The following is a 24,654-nucleotide window of genomic DNA, read 5'->3' on the forward strand; positions in this document are numbered from 1 at the left end:
GAAAGGTTGCAAGATCGAATCCCAGAGCTGACAAGGTAAAAATCTGTCGTTCAACCCCTGAACAAGGCAGTTAACCCACTGTTCCTAGGCCGTCATTGAAAAAAGAATTTGTTCTTAACTGCTTTGCCTGGTAAAAGAAATTAAAATGTTGGTGTTTCCTTTATTTTAGCAGATACCTGTATGTTGCACTGCATGTATTTTATTGTAGTCTTGTACTTTTATGATGCCTTATCAATTGGCTTAGGAATGATAAATAAAGTAGGATTTTGTTATATTGTTACTTGATCAAATTATTTTAGATTGATCAAAATGTCAGAGGTGATTTCAAAACAGTTAAAAAGAGGCTTCCAAAGAGAACTGCATTTTCTGTTTAATAAAAAACAATATATTTTCTAAATAAATATAGTTAATAGTTACACTAAAAACAAAAAAATATGTTACTATTGTAAAACTGATAATTTTACAGCACCAATAAATATATTAATGGGAAAATATACTACAAATGTGTCTGTACATGATACAACAAACAAAAAAGCAGTTCTGACACAGAAATACAAATAGAATGTTTCTTTTTTCATCAAAGGGCAGAGAGCATCGTCTCCTAATGCTCCTGGTTCCCGACTAGGCCAAGTCCTGTTCTGGCTAAAGTGGGCTGGCCAGAGTCTTAGTCTCTCAGTGTGGAGTTTTCCCAAGCTGACCTGACCAAGGTCAGGGAGACGCCCTCAGTCCTCCTCATGACGTGTCTTCAGGCACTCAAGTGCAAAAACACATGTCCGACAACAGCCTGAAACTGCAACGTTGGCTGTGCATCTTTTTCACAAGCATGTTTGTGGCAGGGTTTGTTTGTAACAAAGTCAAGACACATGCTACCAGCCTCTCTAGCCCAACAAATCATACAGTATCTCATTTTCAGGAATGTTGAAGTTTATCTTTCTGTTCTTTTTTAAAAGAAATACATCTACAGTTTTCCATGTTTTCCATGGCCAAACAGATTGGTGATAACATTGCCAGGTGAAGAAGTAAAATCAATATCAACCATAACACTGAATATAAATATATAAATTAAATGCACAGAATACTGAAAATATTCTAGCATTATAAATTAGATGTACTGTACTAGACAAAGGGATATTATGTAAGTATATACAGATCGTTATTTTTTCTATAATGGACTATTCTTTAATGTGTGTGCAATTATTTCTTTGGAAAACAAATGAAGACAAACAAAGCAAATAGAGATTATTGATTTTGACAGTGGTGAGTTGAATGCCACTGTTCCTAAGCGGAAGACGGAATCAAGTTCAGTATTCTCTCGTCTCCATGCATACCTACGTTTAATATCCCTTTAGAATTATTCTCACACCGAGTCCTATCTGGTATCAGTAGATACAGCAGTGACAAAAACATAACCCCATAGAGGAAGTAGTTCTGCTTTCTGACAGTTCTCTAGACCTTCAGAGGCCTGAGGAGAAACATGTTCCCGTTGTACCTCTCAGTGAAGTTATGGTCACTATTTCTCTTAGTTTTTTATATAGATATATTTAAGATACTCATATCCACAGCAGACCAACATCCAGTGAAGTGTTACATAAAATAAAATGTATTCTGACAAAAACTCAGTCCTATCCACGTGCAGGCCCAAACACCCTGGCAACTAAACAATTTGTCCAATTCACACGCCAGACAGTGGCGCATTCGTTCACTTTATAATGTCTCATTTTTTTTATAGCAGCAATACACAATGTCATTGTCCTTTTAGAATATATATATATATATATATATATATATATATATAATATATATTAGAAATATACAACAGCATGTTGTTATCTCAGTCTCTCTCCATCGTTCGCTCTTGCTCCTTCTTTCATTGTAATTTTCAGTCCATCCAGGGAATGCGTCCTCAGGTTTCAAAGTGCCGTGCCAAGAAAATATTCCTTCATTTCATTGTCCCCCTCTCCTCATCTCCTTGGTTTGTCACATCTGTGGATGACAAGACATGACAGACAGTAGGTTAGAAGATGGGCAACAAATCATCCTCCCAGCAGGGGTGTAGCCTGGAGCCAATCACATCACCCCAAATGTGGAAAACTCCTGCAGGCCCTCCCTCTTCCTCCCCTGACCAATTAGAATCATGTTGCTGGTCACCCCACTCATGTGTGGCTCTCTAAATCCAGCAAACCGTGTGGGGGGCCCCTAAGGTTCAAAGGTCAGGGATGTATATAGTAGTGTCAAGGGATGTCACCAACACAAGGCCTTGTGGGAGTTTCACCGGAAGCAGTTTTAATCACCGATTAGTAATTGAGTTTAGGGCTACACCTTGTAGGAGTTATGAGTAGGACCATTAGAAACGAGCAGCATGGACACCAGCTCTACATTCACTCAATTAAGAGCCTGTTCGTTCATAGTTAGGAACCAAGGGAAACACTTTCCCTTTGAGTGTTAGTGTCGTGCATGAGTTAGTTCTGTCTTGAGTCCTGTACTGTGCTGACTTATAAACATGTCTTTCTATTTGTGTGATCAAGACTGGTAGAAGTTTAAAAACAACAATGGATGCGAAAATTCCCCTCCTACGCAGGTGGTTATATATATATATCCATGTAGCGATGGGAAAGAGATAAGGAGACTATGTTGGGAGATAAGTAGGATGATAAGTGTGGGTCTGAATAAATGGGCATTACTACAGACTGACCCAATATGGTGCGGACTGTCGCACACACGTAAAACCCAACCCCCTACACACATCTTGCTTGGTGCTAGAATTTAGTATATATATATATATACTGCATTAATTTAAAGGAAATCTAAAGCGAGAAAGGCTCTGTTTTTTGCGTATTGTCTAGTTTAAGTGTCTACCATGCAAAGGGAATACACTATACTAGCTAGATCAAATATACAAATATACTAACGCACAATAATAGAGTCACAGTTCTAACATCAAGGATGATGTTAAGAACAGTATCAGAATATTACGCATGACAGACAATACAAACACACTTACAAGCAAACAGTCCCACACAATTCTCTATACAAACAAAAACATTCTATAAGAAAGTGAGAAGCATGCATTTCTCAGCAGGAGAAAAAAAATCGAGCAAATGACAGAAGTGCAAAAAGGTGGATGGATGTAGATGTGGGTGAACGGAGTAGAGATCAAGTCACGTTGTTTATCATAATATTTCGTAAACAAACCTGCAAGTTCTTTCGTTTAACTCAAGTTGTCTGGACTTGCAGTCTAATTGTGTGAATTTACAGGAGCATTTACAGGTCAGAGGGTCCTGCACAAACAAGCGCTTTCTTCTCTCTGAGCAAGGCTCACAGTGGCTGAAAGGGAAGCAAAAAGGGAGAAAGAGAGAGGTCTAAGCTATAGAGCGTATCCAGCAGAAAAAGGGTGCAGACAGACACTCATGCACCATCCCCAACCCACAGACAGATAAAGGCCACAGCAGAAACACAGAACACATAGCATTTGCTTCCCAATCCACCCAATGACATGCTCACAAGGGAGCAGCCATCTTTAAAAACCCATCCCTCCCACAATCTGCCTATATTTCCCACTACAATTACCCTACAGACATGCTCACATGAGCGCCACAACTTAATGGGATGTTAGGATGACATTAGGACGATGGTTGGGCTGAGCAAGTGCAGGCTCAAGCACAATGTAAGGATTATAAAATACAGATCAAAGACAATCTAAATCATATTAATTTCACAGTAGATGCCATCGCTGGTGCTTAAAGATGCAGTATCTTTTATGGAGGTGAACATGTGAGATAGGGGGGCACACACCATAGACAAACCAAGGACAGAGATAGGGGAGAGCTGCGATGCACCAGACGAGATTAAGCTACGCTTTGTCTCAGACGACGCAGTTGGCCGTATTTCTACTAGCTATCTGAGGTCAGATCACGTCTGCGCCATGTTCTAGACCTTCCCGTCTAAAAGCAGGAACAAAGCAACCTAAAGCAGCCCTTTCGGTGTACCACTCAAGGCTACAATAACTCTAACCAAACACACTGAGCCAAGCCTGTCTAGGCATTCTGTGGCTCAGTTGGTAGAGCATGGTGTTTGCAACGCCAGCATGGTGTGTGCAACGCCAGGGTTGTGGGTTCGATTCCCACGGGGGGCCAGTACAAAAAAAAAAGAAAAGCATAATGAAATGTATGAATAGTATACATTCACTACTGTAAGTTGCTCTGGATAAGAGTCTGCTAAATGACTAAAATGTAAATGTACTTAAAGTAACCAAACCAATTGGCACTATAGTGGTAGAAATTGAAGACGACAGTGTTGGTCCATCCACCTATCTGCTAAAACAAAAGGCAACAGAGAAAAAGAGCAAACTCCTAGCAGCGTGTAGACTAAACATGGCATTGACTCTGCTGCCATGGATTAGTGCTTCATTCTGACATCATCATTACCTGACAGTTCTCACTCACTTCAACTTCACATTACTGCCCTCGCCATGGACTTAAGTGGTGTATACGCCAGACAAAAAAAGGTTTCTTTAAAATAAAAATGGAGCCTCCTCATGCCAAACTAAGAGGTTTGCATTTTACAAAATAAAAACAAGGTCCTCCAAAATCAACCAACCATCAAGAGAGACATAGTGCCCATTTGCAGACACGCCACAGAAGAGGCCTCAGAGCTCATCATGCCAGTGTCTCTCTCTTTCTTTCTCTTTCTCTTTTGGTCATTGCCGCTGGAAAATAGAGAACAGGGCAAAAGAGAAAAGACACCTATGTGGAGGCAGGGACACTCATACAGAGTTCAATCAATAGAGGTTAGGCCAAAGAGGAGACAATCAATTAAGTCAGGCATCTCCCTTCTAATCTAGTCTCCTAATATGCAGTGGGATCGATCCCTTTTTGAACGTGTGTGTGTCTCAATGTAAATGCGTGTGTCAATGTAAATGCATCCACTGTTGCCTGTGTAAATCAGTCTATGCATATCAAGGGCTCTATTTTCGGCTGGCGTTAAGGCGGCACTAATGTGAAATGCACGTTAGTTTACAATTTCGCCATGTAAAAAAAAATTGCGTAGACATTTTCCGGCCCTAACGCCAAATTCGGTCATTTACCTGTCTTATATCAGCACGTTTGCACTCAGATCGGAGGGGTGGAAATATTTTAGGCGTGTCCTTAAAAACATGATCCAAAGTGCTAATTTCAGACAGTGCTGATAGGGATATTTAAGACCAACCAAAAGCTGGTTTTAGTGGTAACACAGTTGGTTATGGCATGAATGTTGACAGCGGAAACTCAGCCTATACAGCCGTGAAGCACACTGCCCATATGGAACAATAGTAGCCTAATGTGCTTTTGGTGCCTGTATACTTTGCTGGGGTCCAGCAAAATTAAGGCAGTTTATACAATTTAAAAAACATTACAATACATTCACAGATTTCACAACACACTGTGTGCCCTGAGGCCCCTACTCCACCACTACCACATATCTACAGTACTACAACCATGTGTATGTATTAGTACACACACAGTATGTTATCGTGTGTGTGTATGCATGTGTTTGTGCCAATGTTTGTGTTGCTTCACAGTCCCTGCTGTTCCATAAGGTGTTTTTTTATCCGTTTTTTAAAATCTAGTTTTACTGCTGGCATGAGTTACTTGATATGGAATAGAGTTCCATGTAGTCATGGCTCTATGTAAACTCAGCAAAAAAACAATTAATGAACATGCACTTGTGGAAAGGTCGTGAAGGCACTAACAACTTACAGACGGTAGGCAATTAAGGTCTCAGTTCTGAAAACTTAGGACACTAGAGAGGTCTTTCTACTGACTCTGAAAAACACCAAACGAAAGATGCCCAGGGTCCCTGCTCATCTGTGTGAACGTGCCTTAGGCAAGCTGCAAGGAGGAATGAGGACAGCAGATGTGACCAGGGCATTAAATTGCAATGTCCGTACTGTGAGACGCCTAAGACAGCGCTACAGGGAGACAGGATGGACAGCTGATCGTCCTCGCAGTGGCAGACCACGTGTAACAACATCTGCACAGGATCGGTACATCCGAACATCACACCTGCGGGACAGGTACAGGATGGCAACAACAACTGCCCGAGTTACACCAGGAATGCACAATTCCTCTATCAGTGCTCAGACTGTCCACAATAGGATGAGAGAGGATGGACTGAGGGCTTGTAGGCCTGTTGTAAGGCAGGTCCTCACCAGACATCACCGGCAACAACGTTGCCTATGGGCACAAACCCACCGTCGCTGGACCAGACAGGACTGGCAAAAAGTGCTCTTCACTGACGAGTCGCGGTTTTGTCTCACCAGGGGTGATGGTCGGATGAGTGTTACACCAAGGCCTGTACTCTGTAGCGGGATCGATTTGGAGGTGGAGGGTCCATCATGGTCTGGGGCAGTGTGTCACAGCATCATCGGACTGAGCTTGTTGTCATTGCAGGCAATCTCAACGCTGTGCATTACAGGGAAGACATCCTCCTCACTCATGTGGTAACCTTCCTGCAGGCTCATCCTGACATGACCCTCCAGCATGACAATGCCACCAGCCATACTGCTCGTTCTGTGTGTGATTTCCTTCAAGACAGGAATGTCAGTGTTCTGCCATGGCCAGCGAAGAGCCCGGATCTCAATCCCATTGAGCACGTCTGGGACCTGTTGGATCGGAGGGTGAGGGCTAGGGCCATTCACCACAGAAATGTCCGGGAACTTGCATGTGCTTGGTGGAAGAGTGGGGTAATATCTCACAGCAAGAACTGGAAAATCTGGTGCAGTCCATGAGGAGGAGTTGCACTGCAGTACTTAATGCAGCTGGTGGCCACACCAGATACTGACTGTTACTTTTGACCTCCACCTTTGTTCAGGGACACATCATTCCATTTCTGTTAGTCACATGTCTGTGGAACTTGTTCAGTTTATGTTTCAGTTGTTGAATCTTATGTTCATACAAATATTTACACATGCTAAGTTTATTTTCAGCAAACGCAGTTGACAGTGAGAGGACATTTATTTTTTTGCTGAGTTTAGTACCGTGTGCCTCCCATAGTCTGTTCTGGACTTGGGGACAGTGAAGAGACCTCTTGTGGCATGTCTTGTGGGGTATGCATGGGTGTCCAAGCTGTGTGCCAGTAGTTTAGACAGACAGCTCGGTGCATTCAACATGTCATAAACAAAAGTAGTGATGAAGTCAATCTATCCTCCACTTTGAGACAGGAGAGATTGACATGCATATTATTATTATTAGCTCTTTGTGTACATCCAATGGCCAGCCGTGCTGCCCTGTTCTGAGCCAATTGCAATTTTCCTAAGTCCTTTTTTGTGGCACCTGACCACACGACTGAACAGTAGTCAAGGTGCGACAAAACTAGGGCCTGTAAGACCTGCCTTGTTGATAGTGTTGTTAAGAAGGCAGAGGATTGCTTTATTATAGACAGACTTCTCCCCATCTTAGCTACTACAGCAGCAATACGTTTTGACCATGACAGTTTACAATCTAGGGTTACTCCAAGCAGTTTAGTCATCTCAATTCCCACATTATTTATTACAAGATTTAGTTGAGGTTTAGGGTTTAGGGAGTGTTTTGTCCAAATACAATGCTTTAAGTTTTAGGAAAAAAGAATCCTTGCCACCCACTCTGAAACTAACTACAGCTCTTTGTTGAGTGTTGCAGTAATTTCAGTCACTGTAGTAGCTGACGTGAATAGTGTTGAGTCATCCGCATACATAGACTCAAAGTATAGCCTCCCCTCCTCTCAATGAAGGCTTTCCCCCCCCAAGACTGTCGATACAGGGTTTGGCTCCTGACACCGCTTGGAAATAAATCTTAAATCACCAAAGCTTTATTCAAATATTAAGTTTGAGAGGAGTAAAACAGTGAGCTGACATTCCCTTTTTATCTAGAATAATATAATCTCCACCCGGCACAGCCAGAAGAGGACTGGCCACCCCTCATAGCCTGGTTCCTCTCTAGGTTTCTTCCTAGGTTTTGGCCTTTCTAGGGTGTTCTTCCTAGCCACCGTGCTTCTACACCTGCATTGCTTGCTGTTTGTTTTAACCTGGGTTTCTGTACAGCACTTTGAGATATCAGCTGATGTAAGAAGGGCTTTATAAATACATTTGATCTATGCATTGTAGGTAGGCCCACATTATTTTTGTCATGCGGTCCCATTTTGGATGTGTGTAAACCCTCCTCCATGATGTAAGCCACGTGTCATGCCCATCATGAACCGAAAGATGAGAACCTCGTTGAATACCGGTGAACCGCGTATTTAGAAGGTATCTGTAACAATTGTCTGTTTTCCGTTTCATATGTTCAAAACCCAACCCCTCCCTTAGGCCTACAACAGGCTGGTTCAACAGCAATGCGTTTCTTTTTATCATGCCAATTTGATGATATCATTACATGTTACAATTATTTATTGTTGTTGTTTAAAAAAAAAATAAGAAGATTGCTTGTTTTTCTTTTAATGTTACTGGTTTTATTTGTTTTGTTTAGAATTTGATTAGAACTATTCGTTCTCTTTGTAGGCCTTATCAATAATTAATTTAATATTGCTTATTGACAATGTTTGTCATGTCTGTGCTCAGCTATAATGCAATTTACAGTAGGCCTAGCCCCTATCCTATATGGGAATGCTATTTAAGCCTTGCAATTACTTAGAACAATGTGGACTGCAAATGGGATAAAGTTAAGGTATTTAGCAAAGATAGGTCTCCATTTTGTTACTTCGTTTCTGTAAGCCATTTTAAAAAACATAACGGACACTCATTGGAATTGGCGTTTATTCCAAGTCAAAACATAAAATACTGTAAATACACAACTTTGAGCAACAACATATTTCGCCATGGAGCACGTTCTGATTGGCCAGTGAGGGGCCAAGCCTCGACACCCACAACTAGTTTCTTCATCAACACCCAGCCCTTTCGCGCCAACACCATCAAGTGCGCAGATAATTGTAATAGTGAAAATAGCTCAAATATTTCTGACACACCCTTGAACCTACAGCGCTACCGCCTGCCCTTAGATTTATAATTGAGTTAGGTTTGTTAAAATAGAGCCCCAAGTGTTGGTCTAGAGTATTATGTACAGTATGCATTTGAGTGAAAGAGTAAGGGTGTGTCTGAGCTCATGAATAGGCAGTCTTTTTCCTGCACCCTACCCTGGCCTGGCTGGGGTGAGCTGTCTGCCTACGTGCTGGGTGACAAGCAGAGGTGTGTGTGGCACAACGCGAGGACAAGGCTCAGCTCAGCCCCATTACAAACGGATTTGATTTAGCCCTCTCAGGTAGCTAACATGATCCCATCTCTCCTCCACTGATCCATGGGGCTTTAACCCTGCGTGGTTCTTATCCAATTAAAACAAGGGACATCCTCTGACGTGCCAGCTGCAGCTGAGGTGGCTAAGACATATACACACACACACACACACACACACACACACACACACACACACACACACACACACTTGCATCAACACTGACAGTCAGTCGGTTTCCCTCCCTCCACACTGCCTGTAACTAACCACGTCCACTGCGTCTCCGTCTCCAGGCTCATCCACTATTTACAATTCTAAAAATAAAAATGGTTTAACTGAATGACACCTGTTGCAATGATTACACTGTGGAAGTAGCCACGAGGGCCGAGGGTCAGGCTTGAGCAACTGAAACTAAGAAGAAGGCTGCTGGACAGCCCGGCCAGTTGCGGGTGGTCTGGCGCTAGCTAACTACCTCAACCCAACTGTTACAGCCGCACAGTAAAGCACTAAACCGACCGCCATAAAACAAAGAGAGCCTGGCAGGAAGACAAAATGAAACAAACCCCGTTAAAAAAAAAAATCACTTCTCTTATCAGCAAAGACAGAGGAGAGAGGCTGTTTTTTCCATAAGGTGTGCTGCTAGTCCTCTAACTCCCACAAGGCGTGAAGGGAACACGGAGAACTAGGCCTCTACCTCCCCTCCATCACTATGTAAAAAAGAGAGACAGGGCTATGTGGTGCGGTGTAGGAGCCTATGAGGTGCTGATGATCCCAATCACTAGTAGAGAAGGCACCCTAACACTTCCTCTCACCACTCTTTAAAATGATCGACTCAATCCTATCAGCAAAGTAGGGCAGCTGCTGACTTCTCAGTGCAGCAGGGGTAAAAGATACTGCAGCTTCACCGTTACTATTAGCATTAGCGTTAGTGCTACCCCACATGGTCGCTGCTACCACAGTGTCCAGCTGGCTGCTTCTCATCTGCATGTACAGTGGCCAAACAACATGAGGAATACTGAATACTTATTGGTTCGGGAGGATTAGGCCCCAGCCTTCTGTGTTAAGTTACAACGTCTGTGAGAAAGGGATGATGATTGGTTGGGAAACTGGTCAATCAATATATTGAGATATTTTGGGACTGGCAGATAGAGCTGTTTCGACCGTTTGAATATCAGAGTGGGAGTCAAACGGAACACAGAAAGCTCCCTCCCCTCATCCCACAAATAACTCAATAACAACGCAAAACATGTACTTACTTTTCTTTCTTTGCTTTAACTTCTGGCTTTGGTCTGAAATTAAGAGGAAAATAGAGAACAAAACATTTAGCTTTATATTAAAGGCCCAGTGCAGTCAAAAACATGATTTCCTATGTTTTATACATATTTCCACACTATGAGGTTAGAATAATACTGTAAAATAGTGAAAATTATGATAATGCCCTTTTAATGTAAGAGCTGTTTGAAAAGACCGACTGAAATGTCAGCCTGATTTGGTGGGATGGAGTTTTGGCCTAAATAATTAGTTAATAGACCAATAAGAAAGAGATTTCCAAATCTCTCCACCAATAACAGCTAGTTTTCAGTTTAACATTTTAATTGAAAAATAATCACAGTAAGGTACTTAATTATTACCCAGAAATGATTTGATATTGAGATAAAAACAGCTGCATTGGACCTTTAACCAGTAAGCAAAAAAACATTGAAGCCTGAAATCATTATAGGCCTGAGAAATATTCTTACCTGCATTCACACTTTCGATGTTCTGTGAAACTTAACAGAAAATGATGTTGCGATACTCTCTGTTTCACCTGTATTACCTGTAGAGAAACATAAGATATTAAACATTAAAATTCACATTGAAAAAGGGTTTGTAGTCTCTTACTTGGGTCAATCCCCCCCGCCCAAACAAAATTCCTCTGCCGCAACATTACTACCTCAGAGATTCTTAGTGAGTGATTGCTCTGACCATTGACAAAGTGGTCACAGTCTGGCCACTAGCTAACCGGTCGGTGAAGACAGGGCGACACCATAGCCAGGCATGCGCTGTATCACATTCCTATAGCTTATTCCTTTCCACCCTAGGCTTATGCCAACAGTAAGTCCTGACTCCTGACCGTGGCCAAGAGAGACTTCAACCTCATAAACAGGGGCGTAAACAGGGTTCGCAAGGGTAAACAAAATCGCTGACATGCCAGGCCCCTGCTGCTTCACTTTTCCCATGGGACAGTGAGAGACGCAAAGCGAGCGAGAGAGACAGAGAGAACCAGTGAGAAAAGCAATGGAAGAGAGAGGGGGTTATAAGTGATATGAGAGAGATGGAATGAGAGAGAGAGGGGTGAACAAATCCCCTGTTCACCGGTCCCGGCGAGAGTTGGAGTTGGCGCTTACCTCCATGGTAACATTTTTTGTTTCCGTGGTGACACACTCGAGCGCCTCGTCGTTGCAGCATCCGGCGCAGCGCATGAGCACCACACACGAGGGGATGTAGGTGTGCTCAATCTCATCTGGATACTCCTGGAAGATGTCCACCAGCATCTCCCGTGTCCGACACATGCTCTTGTTATACACGTCCATGAACGGGACCACTGCAGGAGGAAGAGCAGAGGGAGAACATCAGTACTGCTTCTTTCTCATCCTCACTGTGCCGTAGATAACTGTCAGTAACAGTAAGATTCCTTGAGGAGAAGACAGTAACATCAGTGGCAAACCTACCACAAAACTGCTACACTGTAAAGAACAGCACATCCATCCTCTCCACTTAGTAAAACTCTCCAATGCATTCTCTTTCATCCTCCTTTCCTCGCTCATTCCCCAGTTGTGTCCCTTTTTCTCCTTTATCCTAACTCTCCATGCCTCCTCTACTTCCTAGAATATCCCATCTGCTCTGGTTCCGTTTGGCAGTGGAAGAGAGTACTTGTGTGCCTTTGTGGTCGTCAAAAGGTACAGGCATTCGTTTCCTGAGTGGTTCCCATTGCTAAAGCCAGCTTAGCAGATAAACAAAGCCACATATATATGGCTTCAAACGTAACAAAGCAGACTATTGTGCTGACAAGGATCTTAATGTCCCCCAGCAAAATAATGTCAAACCTGCTCATGTGCCCACAACAGATTCAAAGCCACACACAAGTACAATTACAACACATCCACATGTTTAAGCTACACGATACAAACGCACTCACAGATGCCATATACAGTTGAAGTCAGAAGTTTACATACACCTTAGACAAATACATTTAAACTCAGTTTTTCACAATTCCTAACATTTAATCCTAGTAACAATTCCCTGTCTTAGGTCAGTTAGGATCACCAGTTTATTTTAAGAATGTGAAATATCAGAATAATAGTGGAGAGAATGATTTATTTTAGCTTTTATTTCTTTCATCACATTCCCAGTGGGTCAGAAGTTTACATACACTCAATTAGTATTCGGTAGCATTGCCTTGAAATTGTTTAACTTGGGTCAAATGTTTCAGGTAGCCTTCCACAAGCTTCCAACAATAAGTTGGGTGAATTTTGGCCCATTCCTCCTGACAGAGCTGGTGTAACTGAGTCAGGTTTGTAGGCCTCCTCGCTCACACACACTTTTTCAGTTCTTCCCACAAATTTTCTATAGGATTGAGGTCAGGGATTTGTGATGGCCACTCCAATATCTTGACTTCGTTGTCCTTAAGCCATTTTGCCACAACTTTGGAAGTATGCTTGGGGTCATTTTCCATGTGGAAGACCCATTTGTGACCAAGCTTTGACTTCCTGACTGATGTCTTAAGATGTTGCTTCAATATATCCACATAATTTTCTTTCCTCATGATGCCATCTATTTTGTGAAGTGCACCAGTCCCTCCTGCAACAAAGCACCCCAACAACATGATACTGCCACTCCTGTGCTTCACGGTTGGGATCGTGTTCTTCAGCTTGCAAGCCTCCCCCTTTTTCCTCCAAACATAATGATGGTCATTATGGCCAAACAGTTCTATTTTTGTTTCATCAGACCAGAAGACATTTCTCCGAAAAATACAATCTTTGTCCCCATGTGCAATTGCAAACCGTAGTCTGGCTTTTTTATGGCGGTTCTGGAGCAGTGGCTTCTTCCTTGCTGAGCGGCCTTTCAGGTTATGTCGATATAGGACTTGTTTAACAGTGGATATAGATACTTTTGTACCTGTTTCCTCCAGCATCTTCACAAGGTCCTTTGCTGTTGTTCTGGGATTGATTTCAACTTTTCGCACCAAAGCATGTTCATCTCTAGGAGACAGAACGCGTCTCCTTCCTGAGCGGTATGACAGCTGCGTCGTCCCATGGTGTTTATACTTGCGTACTATTGTTTGTACAGATGAACGTGGTAACTTCAGGTGTTTGGAAATTGCTCCGGAGGATGAACCAGACTTGTGGAGGTCTACAACTTCTTTCTGAGGTCTTGGCTGATTTCTTTTGATTTTCCCATGATGTCAAGCAAAGAGGCACTGCGTTTGAAGGTAGGCCATGAAATACATACACAGGTACACCTTCAACTGACTCAAATTATGTCAATTAGCCTATCAGAAGCTTCTAAAGCCATGACATAATTTTGTGGAATTTCCCAAGCTGTTTAAAGGCACAGTCAACTTAGTGTATGTAAACTTCTGACCCACTGGAATTGTGATACAGTGAATTATGAAATAATCTGTCTGCAAACAATTATTACCTGTGTCATGCACAAAGTAGATGTCCTAACTGATTTGCCAAAACTATAGTTTGTTAACAATTTTTTTTTGGAGTGGTTGAAAAACGAGTTTTAATGACTCCAAACTAAAGTGTATGTAAACCTCCGACTTCAACTGTACATACAACCCACAATTCATCAGATGCTGACTAACCCTAGCCATCTCCATCCCAGAATAATCCCCCACCCTCCATCCTATGGACTGGTTTCCCAGCGACACCGTCCCCCTCCTGACCCCCAGGTCATCCAAGCAGCCCATGACCTCAGGATGTGCGGTGCCAGGGTTCACCTCTGACATGTGACCCCCGGCAGCCCGCCCCTTAATCAGTCGGCCTGGTCAGTTCCCACCTAATGCTACAACAACATCCTGAGACACCACTGCCTGCCTGTCGTAGCGGGATCGGTTACTCCTTCTCAAACCATGCACCGCTGCTGCTAGCCCATGGATGACTTGCCTTGTCAGCAGATGCGGTGTCCATACCTCCCTTTATCCCTCCCAGCACCTGCTCTCAGAGGAGAAGCCCAGGCCCTGGCCAGGCCAGCCTGTAGGGGGAGAAAGGCTGTCTTGTCTGTCTGTCTGGCTCGCTGCCATAGACAGGAGTGTCTCCGTCTACAGCCCAAGGTCACCAGCCCAACACGTCTCCCTGTGCTGTTCTGGCTCTGCGGAGCCCCACAGTCTCTCTCTGCACAGCTGCTGCTTCACACTCTGTCTAGCAGAGTTCTAGTACCTAGGCAACATTTGTTTTAATGTGATGTGTGTGTGTGTGTGTGTGTGTGTGTGTGTGTGTGTGTAATGAAGGTCAGAAGCCGCTAACAGGTGTCAGAGAAGAGGAAGGGAGTCGCTGCCCTTGTGCTGTGAATAACAAACAACCACAATTCAATTCCTGTGTTTTCTCTGCTGATGGCCAGTCCCTGATGTATGACAGTGAGTAACCTGTCTGTGTCCACTATTGACCAACATGGCTAACCTTGAACACAGCTAACAAGTGAAACACACTCTGTCACTGTCAATAAACAAACATAACCATGCGTACAATCTGACAATCTGACCATATGTTTGCCATGTGACCAAATCACACAGAAGAGGAAGAAAAAGGCTAAATAAAACATGAATTCAGCAGTGGCCTTGAATTCATGCAGTAATCTTGTCTGTTAACATATACCAGCCTATTTAGATCAGACACACTTTTACTGTAATTCCAAAGTCCCAAGTAACGCCTTTCACTCAGGGACTCACCACTAAGACTTCATAATAGCACCATGGGGTCCTATATGATACCCATCTTCTCTCACTGATAGAGAGGGAGCATTGCTACAATGTAAATATTTTGTTATGTGCAATAGCCAATTTGTCAAAAACGTATTTTCATTGAAGGCCTAAACTTGAAAAAGTATTTTCTGTGAAAATTCCGATTCAGAATATGTCCACTAGGTGGCTATTCACACACCAAATCCCCCAATAAGGGTAAAACACTGAGAATAAAATATTGCACTTGTAATACATTTGTACATTCAGCACTTACCATAATTTTTACTCTTCTCCCCGTCCTTGGGTATGTGGGCTGTCTGTAAAAAAAAAAAACAGGTAAGCCCATTAGAGCAAGCTTGACGTCTTAGCCTATGTCATGCACATTCTTTTATATGGCAGGCTATGCATCACGTTGTAAAAAAAGGCAATGCAGTGTTGCCTCCCTGAATTATGTATACATCATTTCCATAATGTAACTGCATGCACAATAATTTTTTTGGTATGTCCTTAAGCCATTAGCTTATTATACAGCAAGAACTCCAATACATTCCCTCCTTATTATGACAGCTAGCCGACTTCATTGAATATTTTCCCGCCTATGGGCAAGTGCAGAGGGAAAATGGCATCACAGCAGTGCTTCAAGTCACGTTATCACCGGACGTTGACTGTTGCAATAGCTCTTCAATATTGCGTGAGAAAGAAGCCTATGTCATTTTATAGATGAACGACTGAGATGGGTTGCCCGTTGTTAGCGTTTACAGGTTATCGTAAAGATTTTTTAGCGAATATTTGTTATTAACAAGGCCTAAGTTTAATATAAACGGGCTATTATTAGCCTTAAGTAGGGAGTGAAATACACGTTGACACTTTATACTTTCTGCGAGCCAGCTAGGCTATTCGGTTAGGGGCCAACAGGTTTGCACTAGTCCTTGCGCTCTCAATAGACAGGACGTCTGGACTTTGCTTTTCATTACAGTAGACTAGCCTACAAACGAGAGCAAATACATTGCCAATATTGGAATCAACTCGCTGGACACACACATCAATTCTACCTCTATTACACGTTGGTTCAATGGAAACGACGTTGGTTCAACCAGTGTGTGGCCAGTGGGTGTAGTGACATTATGTTGTCGTAATTTTATTCAATAGGAATCCAATTGAATTAAATCACGACAATAGTGATTTTGGATGATGTTAGTGTAATGAGGCAACTCGTTTCACTTTTACGTCACTCAAAATTCCGATTTTGCCTAGCCTACTATTTTGTTGACATTAATGCCGGGTGCATTGTGCATTTTCAAAAGTTATAATGATAATACAAATAATAGCCTAATTATAATAGAAAAGACAGCGTTAATTGGAATAGGCCTATGGCACTTTTTCCCAAAAGGACCAAAATGTATGTCAAACGTCAGGATTAACAATTCAAATGTGACATAAAATCTCTCATTAGGCCTATGATTTACAGAAAGTGAATACATTGTAAGTGGCCTACACACCTAGCAGCAAGTGACGAGGTTGAGCGATAAGGGCGATCCCCTCATTAATGAAACATGAACAGCATTGTATTCCTAATTCAAACGCATCTGATGCCCCTCCGATTTAAATATAATTCTCACCTTAACTGCATAAAAATGAAGCTGAAGCAGCGCTGCAAATAATAATTGTACAAAACTGCCAATGTTCATGATTGTAATTCCGAGGGTGAGTGGTACAGTTGTACTAAAATTTCAGCTGTCGTTTGGATCAGACACAATAATAAAGAAAAAACACAAAAAAACGCAACAATTTCTTGATAACTTGGTTATAGTAAAATCAAATCCATCCAAACATAGCAGATGTGCCACCTGAGAGGAATCCTTTTTTTTGGGGATTGCAACCGCCTCTAAGGAATCTCAGAGAATAGCCCCAAAGAATGGTAACATCCAAAATGCGTCGGTCATCCGGAGACTTCCAAGATTTCTATTCTACATCCACATTAGAAACCCCATAATGGACGTAACATCACCGTCCTACTATCTGCTCACCAGGATGAAAACTTTCACCAACTTCTGAAAGCAACTTAACTGTGTGAAAGCGGCGGCTGAGTTATAACAACATTGATCACAGTAAGTGAGGGTGAGCGTTTGCCTATGCAAAGTGATCCGTTAGCGATCCTCCTTGAAACGCACTGAAACGGTCTCCCTTTCCTTTGTCTTGCTTTTTTAAATGTGTTTTACTCTGACTTTGGGTTTGGACGTCCAGGCGCAGAATAAGGAGATCTTGTCATACACCTCTGTTTCTCGCTCGTTGTAGCGCGTTTACTGTTCCACGATCGTCAGCTATTGCGTTTAGCAATCGGACGTGTCGACTGTAGGACGTCGTTTGCGCTCATTGGTTAGATCCCCAATGTGGGCGTTACTGGTTGGTGGCGAGGGGTGGTGGGCGCGCTCCCATCAAATATTTAACAGAGATGTTCACATTGTGCGATTTGGTGAGTGCTTTAAGTCACAATTTTTATGAAAAATATAATACATGACACGTTTAAAATGGTAAGTATTAAATGGCCAATAGTTAGTTGTGTTGTTGGTGCATTTAATGGTCTCTTGTGGCCTTTTTTCTTTGCAGCTTTTGAATCATTCATCATTGTGATAGCCATTTACCATTTTGTTGAAATATTGGAATTGACATGCTTCTTATTTTTCAACCAAAGGTTTTTGTATGTTAAAGTATTGGCAAGAGTTACCATAAACAATGTGAAAATACCCAATTAGAAGCAGGCCAGGCCTATACTATTGCAGGAATCGCTTTTGCACCTAAAGTTAACTTCCAGCGCTTGGAGGTGGTGGTGCACACATGTTTTTAGTTGATCAGTTAAACAGAGATTGTAGCCTATATTGGACATTAGAGATGCCTGGATCTCTAAAAGGATACAGAGTACAGTAGGTGAGGATGTTCAGGTATGAAAGAGTGGAGAGGGACTTGCCTGGGCTGTATAGTGGTTTGCTTTTGGTGTACCACACACATGATGCTGAGTTCAGGAATCATAAAAGGCTCATTCCATAGCCTCATTATCATAGCACGTTCTAGGTGCTGAAAGTTGCAAGAAATTATCCTTATTAGAAAGTAAGTCAAACTTTAGAAAATGTCATTATATGTTCCCAAGTGAGGAAGACACTTGTGTTCAGGTGCGCTTTAGGAAGCTCTTAGCTAGGCATGGCTGAGCCAACACAATCAACTGAAACATGTCAGATTCTTGACTTGCGTGGACATATTGTTTGATATTGGAGGTCTTGTTTCAGCATTTAAGCATTCCAAAAGCACAATTGTTTTTGGTATTCATCCTCTTTCATCTGTCATGTAAATCAGAAGAGAACAAGTCATACATATTCGATAATTGATCTTTATGCGTAGGGAAGATGGAATGCCTGCTACATATTTGTTACACAAGGAATTAATTTAATAGGGGGACTGCATGAGTCTGTACGGATGGGATATCTCACACACACACACACACACACACACACACACACACACACACACACACACACACACACACACACACACACACACACACACACACACACAGAGAGAGATACAGAGAACCTCCATCCTCTCTTGCTTCAGTTCTCACACACACAGTCCCGCTTTCCCCAATACTGCCCCCCAAAACATACTCTCACTAAGACACACTCAATCTCAAAATACACACATAATATCCATATCCTCTAAATCCCATCTCCCCTGCACCAACTCCATCCCTTTGTGGCCCAGTAGAAGCGTGCATGTTCCCCATTCACTATAACATTGTACCAGTATTACGCCATCACAGCGATGGGTCACTGCTCTCTCTCTCGAACACTGCTTTAGTGGAGGCACTCCACATAGTTTCCATGGTTTCTGACCTCTCCAATCCCTCACCTCACTCGTTGTTGTCTTTTCTCCTTTCTTTCTCACGTAAGACAGGATCCATATCGAGGACAGCCCCAGGGCTGAGGACCTTGTTGTGTTGATTAGCTTCCTGAGGCTTCTAAATGAGTTTAAATATCGAGTTAATGAGAGTATAGCAACTCTGTCCACATACCCATACACAAAGCAAAGTGTTTCCCATATATGGATAAGTTTGTAGTGTTTTAAAAGTAACCTTTAAAAAATATCATATTTAGATTTGTGGAGACAGAACAAATAGACGTAATAGTATATTTCCAACTATGGGAAAGTACAGTTATTCAAAGTATGACTGACATTCAAATGACTATTGTAGAGCATAGAAAGGTTTTGTGACCAATGGTTAATGAGCGAAGGGTGAGGCGAATGGAAATACTCCACATGCATACCATTTACAAACACTCACACACAGATTTACCCATGAAGCATGGGTTTAGATATATCCTATAGGATATGTAATCGATATAAAAAGGGTGTATCTGGCACCATAGCATATTGCATTCATTCTAATACACATATTCTTGACATGTCTGCCTTCCCTCAAATTTCCCCTATATTTCCTGTGAATGGGAGTTGTCATTATATGTGCTTGTCTGTGATGGTTACATGTGAATTTGGTCTGAATAGGCTATATTACTTGTCACCCAAATAGAATCTCAATAAAAGTGAAGTTTTATTTACTCTTCTATGGGATGATTATGGTTTGACCGGCAAGTCACAGGTGCTAATGTTTTTTCACCCTCTGTTCATTGAACTGAAACTGTTAACCTGTAGAGGACACTGTGGAGTCATTTGACTCATCATTTATTAGTGAAATAATATGATTTTACAGCAGACAAGAACATATTTGCACTCAAAACGTGTCAATAGCAAGAAAAGGTACATTTCGCTCTGTTCACATGCTTGGGAGTAATTATTTGCTAGAAGTCAACCCTTGTTCTCGCTCTCCTCTCTCTCTCATGTCCATTTCAAACTCAATGCTCACTGTAAGCACATTGTATCATCAGCATTATAGCCACATCTCATATATGCTTAATCCACTATACGATTAGATGTTACACTTGCTGAGGGAATCTATGAAAAGTAACTTTCTATATGTCTTTGACAAGGAATCTGAGCCTTGACCCCCTATGTGTGGGTACATATTGTCCCATCTTAGATGTCTTGTCTAACGGTCTCAGACCTGTTTGTCAAGGTCCCTTCTCCCCTTTTATTTTCTGCCATGGTTATACGTCTGTTGCTCTTTTTATTACGTATTTGAGAGATTCGATAATCTACGAATTTGTACCAGAGTAAGACACTGATAAACTCATGTTTATGCTTATAGAAATCATAATATATAAGTAGTTTGGGTGTTAGGATGATATTAAAATGTTTTCTTCCCCCACCCAATGAATTGCATCAAAACCTCACCCTGCCAAACTTTGTGAGCCTGATGGTCAAAGCTGAACCACTTCACCACTCTAGGCCATAACCTCTGTCCTTAATCCTGAGAGCCGGTCGGAGGCCTACAAGACCTGTCACATGATTTCTGCTAAAATATTTAGTCTGAACCCAACGTCCAGGGGAGTCACAATGATAACATGTGCATCCGCAGATCAAAACTAGGGCTGGGAAACCCATCACACCACGAGTGCAGGGGAAGGAGAAGAGAGGGAGAGAGTAGAACAACGAGGCATAGGGAGTACCTCTTTGCTGTGATGTAACCTAAGCCGGAGGACGGAGAGGACTCGTCGTGCCCACAGAGCGTCACTCCTTTTGTTTGCGGAGCTTTGTCTTTTAATTGAAAGATAACAAGCAGGTGAATTTGCCTCCATAAGAGCCTCCCTGCTTTGTGCTGATTCGACGAAATATCCTCAGTGTTTTGGCCCAAGAAACCTAATGAGCTCTCTTCCTGTCCCTTCAGCGGTAACACCCACACAAAACATACACACACAGAGGCGCATGTTTGTGTGTACTGTTCAATTCTGTCTGCTGGTTAAACACACATGCTTCCTGATTAGTTTACATTTCACAGTAGCAGAGGGATATTCAGCATTTAGACCTCAGAGTCATCAGAGACTCGAGCAAGTAGAACAGTGAATACTCCCTACCAAAGATATGTCAATCAGGTAATATCCAAAAACTCACACAATGAACACCTGTAAAAAATTCAATCTACCCCACCTTCACCTTTTGTATAACTACTAAACCCTATTATCAGGATTTGAACACCACAATGGCCACTTACATTTTTCAAAGTCCTCAGCTCTTACATACAATTATTATCCAATAAGCTGCTCCAGCATAGTCCTTTCTCATTGTCAATAAACCAAGTCTTTATTAATACGTATTACCCATGACTGATCTTCATGTACAGTAGGGTCTCACACATCAAAACAGTCAGCTTGACTACCTGTCCTTTGGTTTAAAATCCATTCACCCTCAGTTTGAAAACATGGGCCTAAAAGAAGTGATAAGGAATATTAAGGATAAATATGTGAATTGTCCAGACACGGCAGATGTTATGTCCCACATTATTTAATCAGTGGCAATTAGATTATACTGCGGATGAAAAGGCACGCTGTCAGAGCATGCCAAATTTAACTCATTCATACATATCAGATCATACTGTACGGAAAGAGATCTCATGTAACCTCTGCTAGAAAACTGTCCATTGCAACTGGATCTCACAAGAAACAGTAACATTGTCCAAATCGCAACAGCCCGAGAAACTGTCACACTCACGATTTGTAAAACCAGTAGTATTTACACGAATGCGCAAGTGGTTCGGACGAAGTTAAGTTTAGGCATGCTAGCATGCGGTTAAGTTTATACACTACTGCAAGTAGCCTATACGCAGCCAAGACAGAAAGATAAACATGGTCAGAGACCAACTATGGCAGCACTGCCTCCTCGGGAGTCTCAGCCTGCCTGGCAGGGCTGGTCTAACAAAGCCAAAGCCCCTGGATGGGTGGAATTTCTCAAAGCTGCTAATGAGGACCTTGATGACCTCGTACCTAGCCGGTGGGAATTTCGGTGGGGTGCCTTCACCCAGGTAGAGGCAGTGCTGGCAACACTAGCTGCAGTAACCCATGGGGAGGGGCTCACACTCTAACAATCAGAGAGGGGGCAAATTATTGTGGCCCTGGTGGCATAAAATAATTAAAAGGTCTGACTGCACAGAGATGCTTGGGAAAATGGTCACAGCGGGGGACCAGCATGTGTGTGTTTCAGGGTAGGGGGGTGTATCTGAGCTCCATTAGCTAGGACTTGACAGTGGTTAATCAAATCTCCCCATTCTTGCAAAACTGTTGCATGCCTTCTCAAACAGCTACAACTGTATATGCATTTGCATATCAAGTCTTCTCTTGAGTTTGTATGTATGTGTGTGTGTGTCCCACATCTGTTGCTATGGGGTAATGATGTTAGGATCAATACTGGATGAAACACAATAATTCTTTGCAAAAATAATAATTGCCTGGTTATAGGTGACAATCCTACTAATGAACAGCTTACATTAATATGTGTATTATTTGTTAATTGTGGAAATAAATTAAGATATTATATATATACACTGTACCTGTCAAAATTTTGGACAGACCTACTCACTCAAGGGTTTTTCTTTATTTTTACTATTTTCTACATTGTAGAATAATAATGAAGACATCAAAACTATGAAATAACACATATAGAATCATGTAGTAACCAAAAAAGTGTTAAACAAATCCAAATATATTATATATTTTAGATTCTTCAAAGTAGCCACCCTTTGCATTGATTATAGTTTTGTACACTCTTGGCATTCTCTCAACCAGCTTCATGAGGAATGATTTTCCAACATATGCTGAGCACTTGTTGGCTGCTTTTCCTTCACTCTGCGGTCCAACTCATCCCAAACCATCTCAATTGGGTTGAGGTCAGGTAATTGTGGAGGCCAGGTCATCTGATGCAGCACTCCATCAATCTCCATCTTGGTCAAATAGCCCTTACACAGCCTGGAGGTGTTTTGGGTCATTGTCCTGTTGAAAAACAAATGATAATCCCACTAAGCGCAAACCAGATGGGATGGCGTATCGCTGCAGAATGCTGTGGTAGCCATGCTGGTTAAGTGTGCCTTGAATTCTAAATAAACCACTGGCAGTGTCACCAGCAAAGCACACCCACACCGTCACACCTCCTCCTCCATGTTTCACGGTGGGAACCAGAGGTGCGGAGATCATCCGTTCACCTACTCCGTGTCTCACAAAGACTTGGTGGTTGGAAACAAACTCATCAGACCAAAGGACAGATTTCCACCAGTCTAATATCCATTGGTCGTGTTTCTTGGCCCAAGCAAGTCTCTTATTATTATTGGTGTCCTTTAATATTTAGAATGTTTTTGTCACGAAATGCGCTTGCGCGTCACCCTTCGGATTGTGACCTGAACGCACGAACAAAACGGAGCTATTTCAATATAACTATGGATTATTTCGAACCAAAACAACATTTGTTGTTAAAGTAGAAGTCCTGGGAGTGCATTCTGACGAAGAACAGCAAAGGTAATCCAATTTTTCTTATAGTAAATCTGAGTTTGGTGAGGGCCAAACTTGGTGGGTGTCAAATTAGCTAGCCGTGATGGCCGGGCTATCTACTCAGAATATTACAAAATGTGCTTTCGCCGAAAAGCTATTTTAAAATCTGACACCGCGATTGCATAAAGGAGTTCTGTATCTATAATTCTTAAAATAATTGTTATGTATTTTGTGAACGTTTTATGCTGAGTAATTAAGTAAATTCACCGGAAGTTTGCGGTGTGTATGCTAGTTGCTAGTTCTGAACATCACATGCTAATGTAAAAAGCTGGTTTTTGATATAAATATGAACTTGATTGAACAAAACATGCATGTATTGTATAACATAATGTCCTAGGATTGTCATCTGATGAAGATCATCAAAGGTTAGTGCTGCATTTAGCTGTGTTTTTGGTTTTTGTGACATATATGCTTGCTTGAAAAATGGCTGTGTGGTTATTTCTGGCTATGTACTCTCCTATATTAATCTAATGTTTTGCTTTCGCTGTAAAGCCTTTTTGAAATCGGACAATGTGGTTAGATTAACTTCTCTAGGGCCGGCGGGACGAAATCGTCCCACCTACGTAACAGCCAGTGGAATCCTGTGGCGCGTTATTCAAATACCTTAGAAATGCTATTACTTCAATTTCTCAAACATATGACTATTTTACAGCTATTTAAAGACAAGACTCTCGTTAATCTAACCACACTGTCCGATTTCAAAAAGGCTTTACAATGAAAGCAAAACATTAGATTATGTCAGCAGAGTACCCAGCCAGAAATAATCAGACACCCATTTTTCAAGCTAGCATATAATGTCACAAAAACCCAGAAGACAGCTAAATGCAGCACTAACCTTTGATGATCTTCATCAGATGACACACCTAGGACATTGTCATACAATTTGTATCTTTTGTTCAATCAAGTTCATATTTATATCAAAAACCAGCTTTGTTACATTAGCATGTGACGTTCAGAACTAGCATACTCCCCGCAAACTTTCGGTGAA

General features: G+C 41.9%; 1 protein-coding gene across 2 annotated transcripts; it reads right to left on the reverse strand.

Moving 5' to 3' along the window:
- Positions 1-352: 352 nt before the first annotated feature.
- LOC106584182 (vascular endothelial growth factor A-A) lies at positions 353-17,520 on the reverse strand. 2 transcript variants are annotated; one of them, XM_014169146.2, is made up of 7 exons: positions 16,806-17,520; positions 15,461-15,503; positions 11,627-11,823; positions 10,979-11,055; positions 10,496-10,528; positions 3,193-3,324; positions 353-1,983 (listed from the first exon to the last, which is right to left on the reverse strand). In XM_014169146.2, the coding sequence occupies exons 1-7, from the start codon at positions 16,872-16,874 to the stop codon at positions 1,962-1,964; spliced, it is 573 nt and encodes a 190-aa protein (XP_014024621.1). In that variant the 5' UTR covers positions 16,875-17,520; the 3' UTR covers positions 353-1,961. The 2 variants fall into 2 exon arrangements, with proteins under 2 accessions (XP_014024621.1, XP_014024642.1); XM_014169167.2 differs by lacking the exon at positions 3,193-3,324 and having other exon boundaries at positions 16,806-17,517.
- Between the last annotated feature and the right edge of the window lie 7,134 nt (positions 17,521-24,654).

This window comes from Salmo salar, chromosome ssa02 (genome assembly GCF_905237065.1).
Source record: "Salmo salar chromosome ssa02, Ssal_v3.1, whole genome shotgun sequence".
Taxonomy (NCBI): domain Eukaryota; kingdom Metazoa; phylum Chordata; class Actinopteri; order Salmoniformes; family Salmonidae; genus Salmo; species Salmo salar.